General features: G+C 45.0%; 1 protein-coding gene across 7 annotated transcripts in view; it reads right to left on the bottom strand.

Annotated features, from left to right (window-relative positions):
* STX8 (syntaxin 8) overlaps positions 1-13,075 on the bottom strand; it is a 114,762-nt gene that overhangs the window by 46,501 nt on the left and 55,186 nt on the right. For all 7 annotated transcript variants that reach the window (XM_074847600.1, XM_074847605.1, XM_074847606.1 and 4 more), the window contains exon 7: positions 1,753-1,854. In XM_074847600.1, the coding sequence (XP_074703701.1) occupies positions 1,753-1,854 (102 nt within the window). The remainder of the gene's footprint in view (positions 1-1,752; positions 1,855-13,075) is intronic.

The raw sequence follows: 13,075 nt of genomic DNA, 5'->3' as shown, positions 1-13,075 counted from the left end.
CCAGGGATAAGGGTGGAAAAAGGATGGGAAGAATGCCATTAAAGCCTGTGTCTTCCAGCATTATTGTTCTAAAACTCATGCTCAGGCAGAATAAAACAGCTATCTGAGGCAATATAGTGTTTACATATGCCCAAATTGTTATGCAAACGCAGGAAGACCTATTGGAGCAGAGGGAACAGGCAGTGAGAGGCAGCGCTTCTCACCACCCCTTGCAGAAAAATGTTTTTCAGTGTGGAAAGGGTGAGAGAGGTCACCCCCAAGGAATCCAGCCCAGGATCCTCCCAGCCTTCGCCTCTCCCATCCTCCTCCTCCTCTCAAATTCCCCAGCGCAGCCAGCATGGGCTTCAGAGTTAAAGAGACAGGCTCATTATCCAGCAACTTTGTCTGGAGGTGCACTCACATGAGGAACCTAAAAAGGGGGGAGAAATACCCAAGGAGGGGGAAGCTGTCCTGTAGGAAAAGGGATTCACCACCTGCCCTGCACAGGCATTTTGTGTTGTGCTTCCCTGTCTCGTGTGGAAAATGAAACCACAGAAATTAAGGGGAGACTCCAAAAGCACACAGGGGTACTTGGCATCATTGAAGTGCAATTATTTTTTGATTAAATCCATCTTGTGTCAACATTAAAGATCTAAACCAAAAAAATCAGTCATGAACTCTGGAGTCATGCCTTTAATTCTATCTGTAGTTGGTACAAGAGAAATTATAAACAAATGCCTCTGACATGTCAACTTTAACCTCCAGAAGAAGCCACAGATTTTCAGCAACCTTTATCAACCAAACTTTCAAAAAGTTATTGGTGATGGAGAATTAAATAATCCCTGAAATATATCCTCAGTGCTTGAAAAATGTCTCACTACCAGTCTGAGCTCAGTCACTTTTGCTGCTAGATCATCGCTCCACAGAATAAAAGCCTCCCACCAGCCAGCCAGTCAACTTCTCTTTACTAAACTACATAAACCAAATTTTGTTAACTTCTGGCTACAAGTCAAATTTCTGCCGAGCATACATGATTCTTGTTTGCATTTTGAATCCTCTGGTGTGCCGAAAACAAACCACGGACACCAAAAGTAGAGATGCTATTTCCAGAAGAGTCTCACTACCCCCACCTCCCCATGGACATCCTCCCCTCAGTGTCACTCATCCTCCCAAGATAAAGACATTTGCTGCCATCACCCACAGCATCCTCCCAAAAACCAGGAACCCTGCATTCGCTCTACTGAGATGTATAACCTCGCTTTGGCTATATGAAATGAGAGTCCAATTTAGCTTTACTGTAGCTTTTACAGTCTGCATGGAGCTTGAAGAGCCACCAGCAAGGATTTCATGTCTGGCGGGCTGTGAATGCCACTTGGTTGAGAACACATTCCTGCAGGACACCGCCAGAAATGTCCCTGCCGCATCACTCCCCGCTGTGACCAGTTTGTGAGAGCTGGTAGCTAGCAAATTTTTTAAACCTAATTAACATGTACCACAGTCATTTCATACAGTTCTACAATTTCCAATCAGAATATTGTGCAATGCTGGAGTCAAATGGCTGAAGGAAGTTAACTATAACACCACACAGCATGCGCAGCGAGTCGAACCTGCAACAGCAGCTAAGATCATGTTTGAGTTGGGAGAGGTGGGGGTTTTTAACTTTTAAAAGCAGCTGTCCTTGGGGGGAGCGCATTGCACACACCCTCTGAGCGCTAGACTAGTTTCTCATCATTTAATAACAGGGCAGGATTTTGTGCTCAAGCCATTTCCTACCACAGGATGTTGATTTCTTATCCACCATCTTCACATGCCGCGTCTGGTTGCGAAGCTTGTCATCTGTGTTTTCAACCAGGTTAGTGAGGTCGTCGATGATCTCTGGGGAAAGAGAAACACGAGCATTAATCTCCAAGCCCTGCAGCATCACTGCTTAACAAGCACGCTCCTGCTGGAGGCTCCAAAATGGAAACCAGCTGCACCCTTTTATTCCCCAGTATGACAGACCAGTGATCCACACGCACTGAAAGGTCCAAATCCTGGGAAATACTACAGAAGAGACTTCGACTTCAGCTGCAGTGCACTCCTCCACTGCAAGAGTGGAGGAAAAAATTACAGCCTGAAACAGCAGGATCAGTCTAGGCAGCCACGGAGTATAAGATGATGGCAGTCACAAAACACTAGCCAAAGTAACAGAATTAGTGCAAATGCTACAGGAAATCTGAAATTTCAGTCCCTGGAACAGAGCATCTCAACACTTGGCCATTAAAACACATCCAGAATCACCATCTTCACAACCGCTTTTGAGAACATTCGGTGCGGTCCCAACCAAGCGACCACGGAAGATACAAAGTCCCACTCGGGTCAGTTACTGAGATGTACAGATGGGAGTTCTGCTCGCAGCCCAAATGATCCTCTGGGAAAAGGAAAGTGAACAAAATTTCTCCTACATCTATTTTTAATAGAGGAGAAAGGAAAATTTCAAGCCAGCCCATCCTCAACCTCATACAACTGGTGACCTTATTTTGGTTAGGGAAGTGGGACCAGGTGCAAGGCTTACACCAAGATTGGTTCTGGGGTTGGGGTTTTTTAATGCTAAAAATTAAAAGCCACATTCAGGCACCAAGTTTCTTTCTTGTTGACTGTTACGCTCTAATTTTCTTGAAATACATAGCCAGTGCTTCTTGCTGGGTGTATGAATACACTGCGTTTGAGTTGCTTTCTACTCTGCAGGTAGGAATGGCTTTTTCTGTGCATGAGAAATCAGGAGGAGGATAGCAGCCAAAACCTGAATGCTACTGCAAAGCATCTTGCTCTGGTTACACTTCTAGCACTTTCCCTACTATTGATCACTGTCTTAATAAATCTGGTCTGCCTTTTGAGATCAGGTCGGGGACAGCAGCCATGCCAGCTGGCGGATGCTGCGCTCTCAATTCATTTGTACCCCGGCAGATCCCAGCACTGCATCTCTGCTGAAACCTCCCAGTTTAACGGACTGTAAGCAAAAGCAAGAGCGCACAGTTTTCGGTTAGCAAGAGATACTAATATTCTGCTCATTTTTATGCATCATAACCCTATACACATGCTGGTTGAGGGCTAAAGAAAACTAGTCCTATCAACAGGCAAAGGCCCTTATTAATTAGCCTTTATTGTTTTGACTGTATTCCTTCAAACAGGATTTCCCAAATATTTCTACTAGGAAGAAGGGGATGACGCTAAGAAGGGCATTCCTTGTACTTCCAAAGCTTCCCTGCAACGCTAGAAAAAACCTTGTGCTTGCAAGGGTCGTGCCAATATGTAACATCCATTCCTGTAACTTCTCAAGAGCACCTGCACACCTCTCCTGGCTGTCGCTTTTACACCAGCACTGAAAGGGAACAGCTTCCTCCGTAATTCACCTTCCCACAGCAAAAGATGTTAGTTATGCGGGGTGTTTATGGCCTCAAATCTTACCAAGCAAGATTGTATCTAGATACAGAGATAAAACCACTTTGATTGCACATATGGGTAACCAAAAACAAATACGAAGTAATCAAAGTTCTAAAGACACAGAGGAAATTTTCAAAGGTATATGTAGCACCGAGGTTTTACTCTCCCCTGGAGATGGGAGATTTAAGTATCATCCTTCTAATGCATGCTTTTTAAGTCTGCCCCACAAGCACTCTATCATCTCCAGTGAATCCCTATCTAAAATGATATCTGCATCTAAAAAATCTTGTACTTTGAAAATACGTATCTTTCTTAAAACGTAAGCTCCTGATTCATGTCCTGCAGTCTAAACCATCTAAGTATTCACATGAAGGGAGGGCAGAGGGCAAACATCAACTGCTTCTCTGTGTGTGCAGCCTCTGTTTTATCCGATAGATCTAAACCATCCACCACTCCTGTGGTTAAGCAGCATCACCCCACCAATACTGCCCTATTCCAGGCACAAACTCACATACTTATTGTTTATAACAGTCAAGATTTTATTGCTCATCCTACACCAAAACACATTTTCCCAGCTGATGGAAGGTACTTTATTTGAACTGCAGCATTTGTTCAGTTTGTAGTTCAGATATTAATTCTCCTTACCCTCCCACCAAGCTTTCCCAGGTCTAACATCTGCAAAGCCAACATCATTTTGGGGAAACTTTATCTGTCTTGCATGATTCAGCACACAGGAAAACCAGTACAATGCTGCCTGCAAAGGCAGACTTTCTCATGTTTGCCTCTAAATGAAAAAAAAAAGTGCCGAAAGTTCCCATCGTTGTCAAGGACAAAGTGATAAGCACGCTTGGGAAATAAAAGACTTTGCCAACACTGACCAGACCCTCCTTGAAAAACATCCTGGTGAACAAGCTGTAGCTAAATGAGAACAAATGCAAGGAGGAAAATTTTCTGTCATCATTTCAAAGCCCAAGGCATTGCAATTGGGACTATGTGTAGAGCCTCTCCTTTCCCATCCCCCTGCACAAGCAACGCATTCCCCTGTCAGACCATCCAGCAGGAGCCATTTCTGAACCAGAGAACTGGACTCTATGGCTTGGGAGAAGCATTTCTCCATCTCTGTATGTCTCTTGATACGGCCATATTTCAGGGGAGCTAGCCACTTCACCAAAGCACGTAGCCCAAAGCTCAACAAGCAACCAGTCCTTTGATGTAACACGCAGTCGAGACCAGGAGAAGCGCTGGCGTGCTCATGGCACAACCAGGAGGTCTGAGCAAGGTCTTCCCCTCCACAGCGGTGCTGGGGCTGCTGTGGGGAGAAAGCCCAGGGAGGTTCTTACCCCATCACCAGTTGACTCAGAAGTCCAGCCCAGCAGGTTCTCCAGGCCAGAGTGTCCTTGCAACCACCAACACCCTGCACAGAAACACCCACTTACCCCTCTACACCCACCCACCCCCCTACCCCTATCAACATGCTGTTGTGGTGACACTCAGGTTCAGAGCAGCTCTCGACTTTTATGTAAATTAAAGCATTTCTCCCCACTCTAAAGCAAAGGAAGTATGTGCTGTATAAGGCAATAATGAATTTCTAAGGCAAGCAGAACTGCTGCCAGAGAAAACTAACTCCACAGCTAAGAAAGTCTTCAGAGCACTAACAGTCCTACGTTAGCTCTCAGCAGGCTCCTGAGGACACCTCTTCTGACAGATGACCCACCTGCAACCCGCTCTGCCCTTCAAGCTGGCTATTACATTCCGGATGAAAAATTTTCTATCATCTCCCATTTACCTGACAATGCAAGGAGCAAGTTAAAAAAAAAAAATAGTGAGAAACCTGAAAAAGGGGAAGAAGTGAGGTTCCCCCGTTGTGAGGGAGCAGACGGGAAAAGCAGGCTGACTGCTGAAGGGCTGCCAGTGACCTTACAAAGGACGTTTCTGTAACACTGCACTGCAAACTACATTTAAACCAGTAACACAAATGAAGCCAAGGTCTTCTTTCAGTGAAGCAGAATCTTGAAGCAAAAGATAAAACCTACTGCACAACCAAGCACTAAAACTGGAGTAATTTAAGCCCAGCTGAAGTGGGAGAAGTTTGAAGGTTGCTCATCTGTTGGAGATGAGCTCAGACTTAAAAACTGGTGTCACAGGCTTGCTCATCCCTGCACATGTGACCCTTTGCTAGGGTGACAGCCATCAGCCAGGCAGGCACACTGGCTCCTGAGCTCACCAGCAGACAAAGCAGCCAAACACACCAAGCACAAAAGCAGCAGGTTTCTACAGGAAGGCAGAGGTAGGTGTGTGGGCATTACCAGTTCTCCTCACCTCACCCCCGTGAGGCTGCAGCAGTGAAACACAAACCCGTCTCTCCAAATCTGGATGCTTTTCCTGGTGATCAAAGCTATAACATTTGGGCTGGAGCCCTCCAAAGGGCAGGATTTCTTCAGAAGCCTGGTATATATCAGACAGCAAAAATAATGGTGGGCTTTACGGATCTGAGATCAATATGTGCATTCCTTAAACCAGGACAAAAGTCATGGAAGGTCTTAATTTTGTGTACACAAGTCCATCTGCAGTCCTGCCCTCGCTCCTCTGGCTATGGGGTCAGGGATGGAGAGGCCACAGGCAGCCCTTCAGGGAATCGGGATGAATTCCATGCAGGGGATTTACAAGCAAAGAAAATGGGCAGTGAGGAAACAGCGAAGCAAGCAGATGACAGGAAAAAATGTAGGCTAATATATTCTGAAATATCTGATTTTTTTTTTTTTTTTTTTTTTTTTGGTAAGAAAACCCACAGCAGCAGGTTTTGATCTTCGGCAACATGTGTTTTGGAGCAATGCAGAGCAGCCAGGCCGAGCATGGGCGCAGGTGGGAAGAGGTGGAAGCAGCATCCCTGGAGAAGAGGTGGGAGAGGCTGGAAACAGCAGCCGTACGGTCAGTCAGCCCTCTCCAGTTCCAACACTAATTCTACCTCCTGGGGAGGAGAGAGGTGTTTACTGCAGTGAGTGCGAGCAAAGTAAGGAAAAGTTCCTTCTGTTTATTTTTTTAAAAAAAACAAACACCAAATAAATTTTCGTTTTGTTTAACATTTTGCATTAAACTCAAAACATATTTTTGCCCATAAAAACAAATACAAAAATCATTTAATCAGACCTGAACTTGTCACTGCATCAGCTATCACAGCCAAAAAATTAAAGCTCCTAAGCTGCAACTGAACAGGAAGTGTTGAAAAAAATTGCTCATTGAATTGCTTCACTGGTCACAGCAAGTCGAAGCACTATCAATGCCTACAGTCAACTTGTAACGAATCATGAATCCATTGACTGACCTAGATCAACACAAGACTACTCAGAGATATGAGCACACAGGTGTTAAATATTCCTTCTCAAAGTTTTATTGACATGGAAAATGAAAAGTGAAGCAACTGGTCTGAACCCTGGATCGTAAGCACTTTCCGCTTTGCCTTATCATGCTTGGCTTCACAATCTCAAATGATACAGTAAAGGTTGAGAAAGATGATCTTTATAATATCTCTGAATTAAATGGTTGCATTATAAGTCACACTAGCATCCCATTTTGCTGCTTTCTGGGGTCCATTCATGTGCATTTGTGTGTGTTCAGAAGGACTGTGCTAAAAGTGACTACCAGAACATAAACACCTTTCCTGAAACTGCAGTGGAAGAAGCACCTGGTAGAAGCAGTAACAGGGGATTTATACATATCTTTAAAATCACATCCACTAATAGCTAGAAAAATAAAGATTTATGCAAAGGACACCAAGAGAAGACACATGATAAAAAAACTGAGCTGAAGAAATTATATGTAATCCTAGGAATTTCTCAGGAAAAAAGCTCATTCTTCATATCCCTTTTCCTTCGAAGACTTTGCTGCTGCCATGAAAATGAGAAATGTTCTGTTTTAATTCCTAAAAACACCTATGCCTTCTCTAAAAAGCTGGTTCTGCTTCTCTCCAGCCACGGCATGGATAATTTCAGAGCCTCCGGTGAGACGGGAATCCCACCCGTTCGAGCCGTAGGTCACCTCCCCGGGAAAGGGCCATACATCACGCTGCAGCCGGGCTCCGGCGCTGCGGCCTCGCGCCGGACGGGAAAGCAAAGCCTGAGCTGAACCCAGGCCAGGTGCTGGAGCAGTCGGCTGTGTCCAAATGGACCCTTTGGCTTTATTCCTCTATTCCTCCTCAAAAAGGCTGCGAGCTTCAGGCACTGGATTTGCCCACAGTCCTGTCAAGCAGCACAACACAGAGAGCACAGGTCCTCCATCACGACCACCATCTGCCTTTCCCATATTCCCATCTTCTCTGTTGACATTTCTAACAACCCTTCCTATGGGTTTGAAATCGGACTTCTCTGGCAGCCCCATCTTCTGTGTCAACTCAGCCATCAAGTCATTCTACAGCTGGTCAGAAGTTTTCCAAGGGAACAGTTTCCACTGGAAAACCGTTTGACAGATGATAAAAACAGTGCATCCCCGAGCGCTCTGCACGCCTGCACCTTCAGCCTTTCACCTCCTTGATGATGCCCTTTATGCTGAAACACATCCCTGATCAGCCTGAAGCGAATAACCAGCTTTCAGCTTGCAAATGAAATTCTCAGTTTTCACAACAAAACGAGAAGCCCAAATGTTTCCAGAGAGCAAAAGCCCCTTTTCCAGCCCGTTCAGACACTCTATCCTGCCTCCCTTTCTGGCCCCGGTGCCAAGACCCCGCCAGTGCCCAGCCAGTCCCGCTCTGCTCCAGCAACGCTGAAGACAGAGGAGCAAGTCAACTGCTAAGTCATGAGATCATGCTAAGACATAAAAATTAATATTGCATCTTTTTCTGCAGGGACTAAACAGCAGCAAGCTATGCCAGTTATGGCACATGCATCAATGCTGCATGTTTTAATCAAAAAAGGCATAATTTATGAGATTACAAGTCACAACATGAAGTGCAGCACGCAGACGTGGAGGAGATGATCCTCCCTAACAGCGATGGATGCTGCTGCTCTCACCACCATGAACCAGGCCACCGTACCCCAGAGCCCCCCTTGCTGTTTCTCCCATTAAGGAGCTCATGAGAGAAAGGCAACTCATTATGGAGAAACGTGAAGCAGTCCATTAAGGGAGTGAAAGTCAGGCAAGAGCTGGGCCATTTCAAGGAACACTTTTATTTTGCAGGAAAACACGTGGGTTTTTTCCTACTCTTTTTCCACTCAAGAGCAGGAAAATTATCCGGTTGCCTTTCCCTCTGATGTCTCCCTGTTTCTACCCATACCCCACAGGTGCACCATCCTGTGAAGGCATGGGATTTTTTTTAAAAATCATTCTCCTTAACTCATGGAGGCCCTAGAAGGATGAATGTCTCTTCCCATGAAGTAGAACAGGCTCTTGCACAGCCAGAGTTCTGCTTTCATACCTGACTTTACACTAATTGATTTTTTTTTTTCGTTTATTTAAAACACGTAAAAAGCCTCACTTGGTTTTGGCAACTCTATCTTTGAGTTACACTCATTCTTCTGTGGAGTAAGAAACCCAAAAGCCAAGTAAAAGCGGCCACATGAAATACAGCACAGGCAGAGAGCAACAAATCTGGAGTTTGATTGCAGTTTAGCAGAACAGTGCTGCTGACCAAACATTTCCTTGGAATTGTTTGGATTTTCTGTGGATTTAAATTTACAGATCACTCAATAGTATTTACTGATGAGTAATGCATCTCCATGGTATACCCCACTGTGAGTCATGGAAGACTGCAGTCAGCCTTAAGAAAAGCATATAGAGAACTAAAATCCACAATGGTTTATGCTATGCAAAAAAATTACAATAAGCCTGGAATTTAGTAGAGAAGCCAAGCAGGCTTTCCTTCCCTCCTTCAGGTCTCTGGTGCCTCAAGAGAAGAGCTAGATACCAAAGAAATGAATCATATATTGAATGCCAACCTCTATATGTCCAAGCCCCATAATTACATGTTAGTAAGAAAGCAAGCATTGTTCAAAATGCCAGTGGTATGAAGCGAAGATTGCAACTAATATAAGTACATCAAAAAAACCTAAAGAACCTTAGCACGATGTGCCAGCTGTAATGTCAAGGCAGAGTGAAAAGAGAAAAACACAGTAAAAAATACAAAGCCAAGAATCTTAATTTCTCTCCATCGCTGCTAGCTGTGCCCTGTTTTTGCAGCCTCTCTGACGTGCACAGCTCTCCGTGCCACAGGCAATGCATTAGTGCAGTCATGGGCTGCTTCTCCTCACTGTTCAACTCCAAGGTAATACTCAAAATCCCTCGGGTGTTCACGCTGATCCAAGCTCTGTGCTGCTCAGGATGCTGCGATACCAACACTTTCTGCTGTGATGAGTTTTGCATTTCAAGCAAAGACCAAGATTCCTCCCCCACCTTCCCAAATTTAACTGATGACATTTCATCTCTTCTTTGGCAGAACTTCATATAAGTATTAAAAAACCCCCAAACTACTAACTTCTCCAAGGGAGCAAACCAACTTGTTCCTCTGTTTCAGCTGTCTCCCTCTTTAGCTCTTCTAATTTACAAGGGCTTGATGGTGCTTGGAGACAGGTTCAGAAGAGCTCTTCTGGCCTCCTGTTGGGGATGTGTTTTACAACATGCCGTGTGTACGTAGCAGTCCCACTGCTACAGGGAGGCAAGAGTGGATCTCACCTCCCGCTGCTTCCCTGCAGCTCTGCTGTGGTCCAGGCAGCACGGAGACATCGCTCGCCCTTCCCTGTTTCCGCAGGGCTGGGCAGTGGCTCTGCTGACAAAGCGGAGGGCAGCTGGGCTGCAGGATCTCGAGGCAGAGTGGGGCAGGAGCTGGCAGGCTTGGTTTGTGTCCAGGAGAGCAGGCAGGGAAGGACAGCTCTTTCCCCTTGTGCAGCTGGTGACCAGCCCCAGCCTGCCCTCCATGTTCACTTCAGTAGCCCAAGGCACTCGATGCATCAGCCATGGCAGTAGAAACTCGTCCTCCTCCCAACATCCCCCATGGTCTCCAGGCCATGCCAGCCCTCCACCCTGAGGAATCCTTGCAGATGAACAACTCCTTCAGGACCTGCATCCCCCAGTTCCCTGAGATCCTGACAACAGTGAAAAATGCACAGACTGGAAAGAACAAACTGCTCCAGAGTCCTACAACCTCTGCCTGGCCTTTGGGAAGCAAGAGCAGCACGAGTGCCCAGCTCAGAAGGCCGAGGACCAGCATACCTCCAGCATAACCCTCTCCCACTGGTTCACCAAACCTTCAGCATCTTTAAGGATAACACTTGCTGAAACAAGAGGAAACTATCTGTTCTGCCACAGAAAACCTTGCCATCTGCTCCAAGGACTAAGAGGACATGTCCAGCACCACCGTTTCTACCACACACCACCCTTCACACTGCAGCCAAGCAGCCTCACTCATCCATCACAAAATATGTAAGATTATATCTGGGTCAAACTTTGATACCCGCAAGCAACACAGAACGCTTCATCCTCTCAAAAGCGGGTCCGGAGGCAGCAGATGGTGATTTGAAAATACACAGTAGTGACAAAGAATCGTCCCAGGCCATCAGCTGTGGAAGTGCTCATCGGATCACTCACAGCAAAAGAGCAACACTGAGAAAACAAACAGTGGTATCGATTCCAGCAAACACAGTTATTAGTTAGAGTTGTTATTTTAAAAGCACACACTGAGAAGTTTTCCCTTTTCCAGCTGCTCATTTTGTTTTATTCGAACAAAACCCATGGACATTAATTTTAGCTGTACTTAATTGAATAATTTCTCTGGGGAATAGTTCAGGGAGAATTTTAAAGCAGCCTGTTTCCAAGAGCCATTACTAATTGGCATATACCACAGCGTCAGTGTGCCAACCAAAATAGTACGCTTTAATGTTACTGGAACTACTCTCAGTCCAGATGTGTTGAGAACTCGCAGTGATATAAGGCAGGCAATAACTATATTCACATGATATAGTATTTTGAGTATCCTTCCCCAGTTATCTGGAAGGAGATAACAGTCTCCTTCACTAGCGGTACTCGAGTGTAAAGCCAGGTCATTTGTTCCTCCCCTTTACTCCCCACAAGCAACCTTTCCTTTTGTTTACCGTGTTTAAAGCAGACCAGCACAGTTACCTGTTATCAAATGGACATTAATATAAGAAATTCCTCTTGTATCCCTCTTGTGAGAATGATAAAAGGTTGTCTCCAATCTACAGCATTCGCTGAAGCCAACACTGCCACAGACCCACCGCGCTCCGTTCAGTAGTGACACACCAAGCCCACAGCACGCACTGGCTCCTTGTACTTGTAGTCATCTCATTTTCATTCAAATCCAAAATCTGAGTGGTCTAGCAGCACAAACAGATTTTTAGGCCAGATGATCAAAACTTCCAGCAAAATCTTCAACTTACAGGGACAGTGTCATTAAACTATTTTTCTACAGACTTGACTTTGAGAGAAAGCAAGGAAATACTGCTAATAGATAAACCAATCATAAACTGTGCATCTCTAGGAAAGCCCAGAGCACTTAACAGACTGGAAGCCTACTTACATTCATATAACAAAACCCTGCCAATCAAAACACTTTTCCTGTTATATGTTTGTTTTCTGCAAACTTATAGCAGAAAATGAAAGGACAGAAGCTACTTCAGACTCCATATTTGTTTGGTTTCCCTTCATCCAAAATCTAAGCTGGATTTTTAAAATACTGCCTTCAGAAATTCTTCATAATATTCACCCCTACTTTCTTTTGGTAACTCTAATTTTTCCCAAGTTTGTACACTATTGCAATACTTTTCCATAAATATCAATAGCTTTAATTATAAATACACATCAGTTGCCATAATTACACTAGGGTAGAAGGTATAGGAATTTCCCATAAAACACCACTTGGCTACTAAACACTGCAAGTTTAGGTTTCCAGTTCATTTATCAAAAAAAAAAAAAATCCCTTAAGTTATACTCCATGCAGCCGTTGTCACTTTAAGATCTACTTGATAATTACTACTTCTACACCCCTTAAACTGTGGGCCCATCACAGTAATGTAACATAACGTAATCTTTGCGGGTACTAAAGAACCAGGCCTTAGTGCCACTGGAAAAAAAAAATAAATAGTGAGACAGAGCATCTCATCTACTCAGGTCACAGCCATCTCGATCCAGATACACACCTTTCTTCCATGAGATAAAAATCAATTCTCATCCATTTTCACAACCTTGGCAGTAACCGTAGTTAATGCATCTACGGGAGGACTCTCTTAAAAGTCAGCACGTTGCCTACTAAGGGTTTACTCACAAGAGGTGCTCCCCATAAATCCACCCTCAGCTTGCATGCCATCCGTCAGCCCAACAATACATCACAACTGCCCGACCCCAGGCCGGCCAGCGAGACAGGGCTGTGAAGGTCTCTTTGATGAACTGGGGCTGTGAAGGACGCGGCAGCACGCTGATGGATAACCCTCCCAGGCCGGCTCCTTCCTCCCGGACAAAGGCCCCGTCACTTGGGAGTCGCAGCAGAAGTTTCCCAAGCACCTTCGAAAGAAAAAAACCTCATTTCTCAAAACCTGCCTAAGAGACAGCCCCAGCTCTAAGGCGATTTAAAGTGATGATTATAAATGGCTAATGTCATTTTGTCCCCAGGAGAAAAATCACCAAATTGTTCGGCTTTGCTGGGAGCGAGGCTGAACAGAATCGCCCCACTCTG

Source organism: Strix aluco, chromosome 21, assembly GCF_031877795.1.
Source record: "Strix aluco isolate bStrAlu1 chromosome 21, bStrAlu1.hap1, whole genome shotgun sequence".
Taxonomy (NCBI): domain Eukaryota; kingdom Metazoa; phylum Chordata; class Aves; order Strigiformes; family Strigidae; genus Strix; species Strix aluco.
This window is presented reverse-complemented; position numbering and strand designations above follow the sequence as displayed.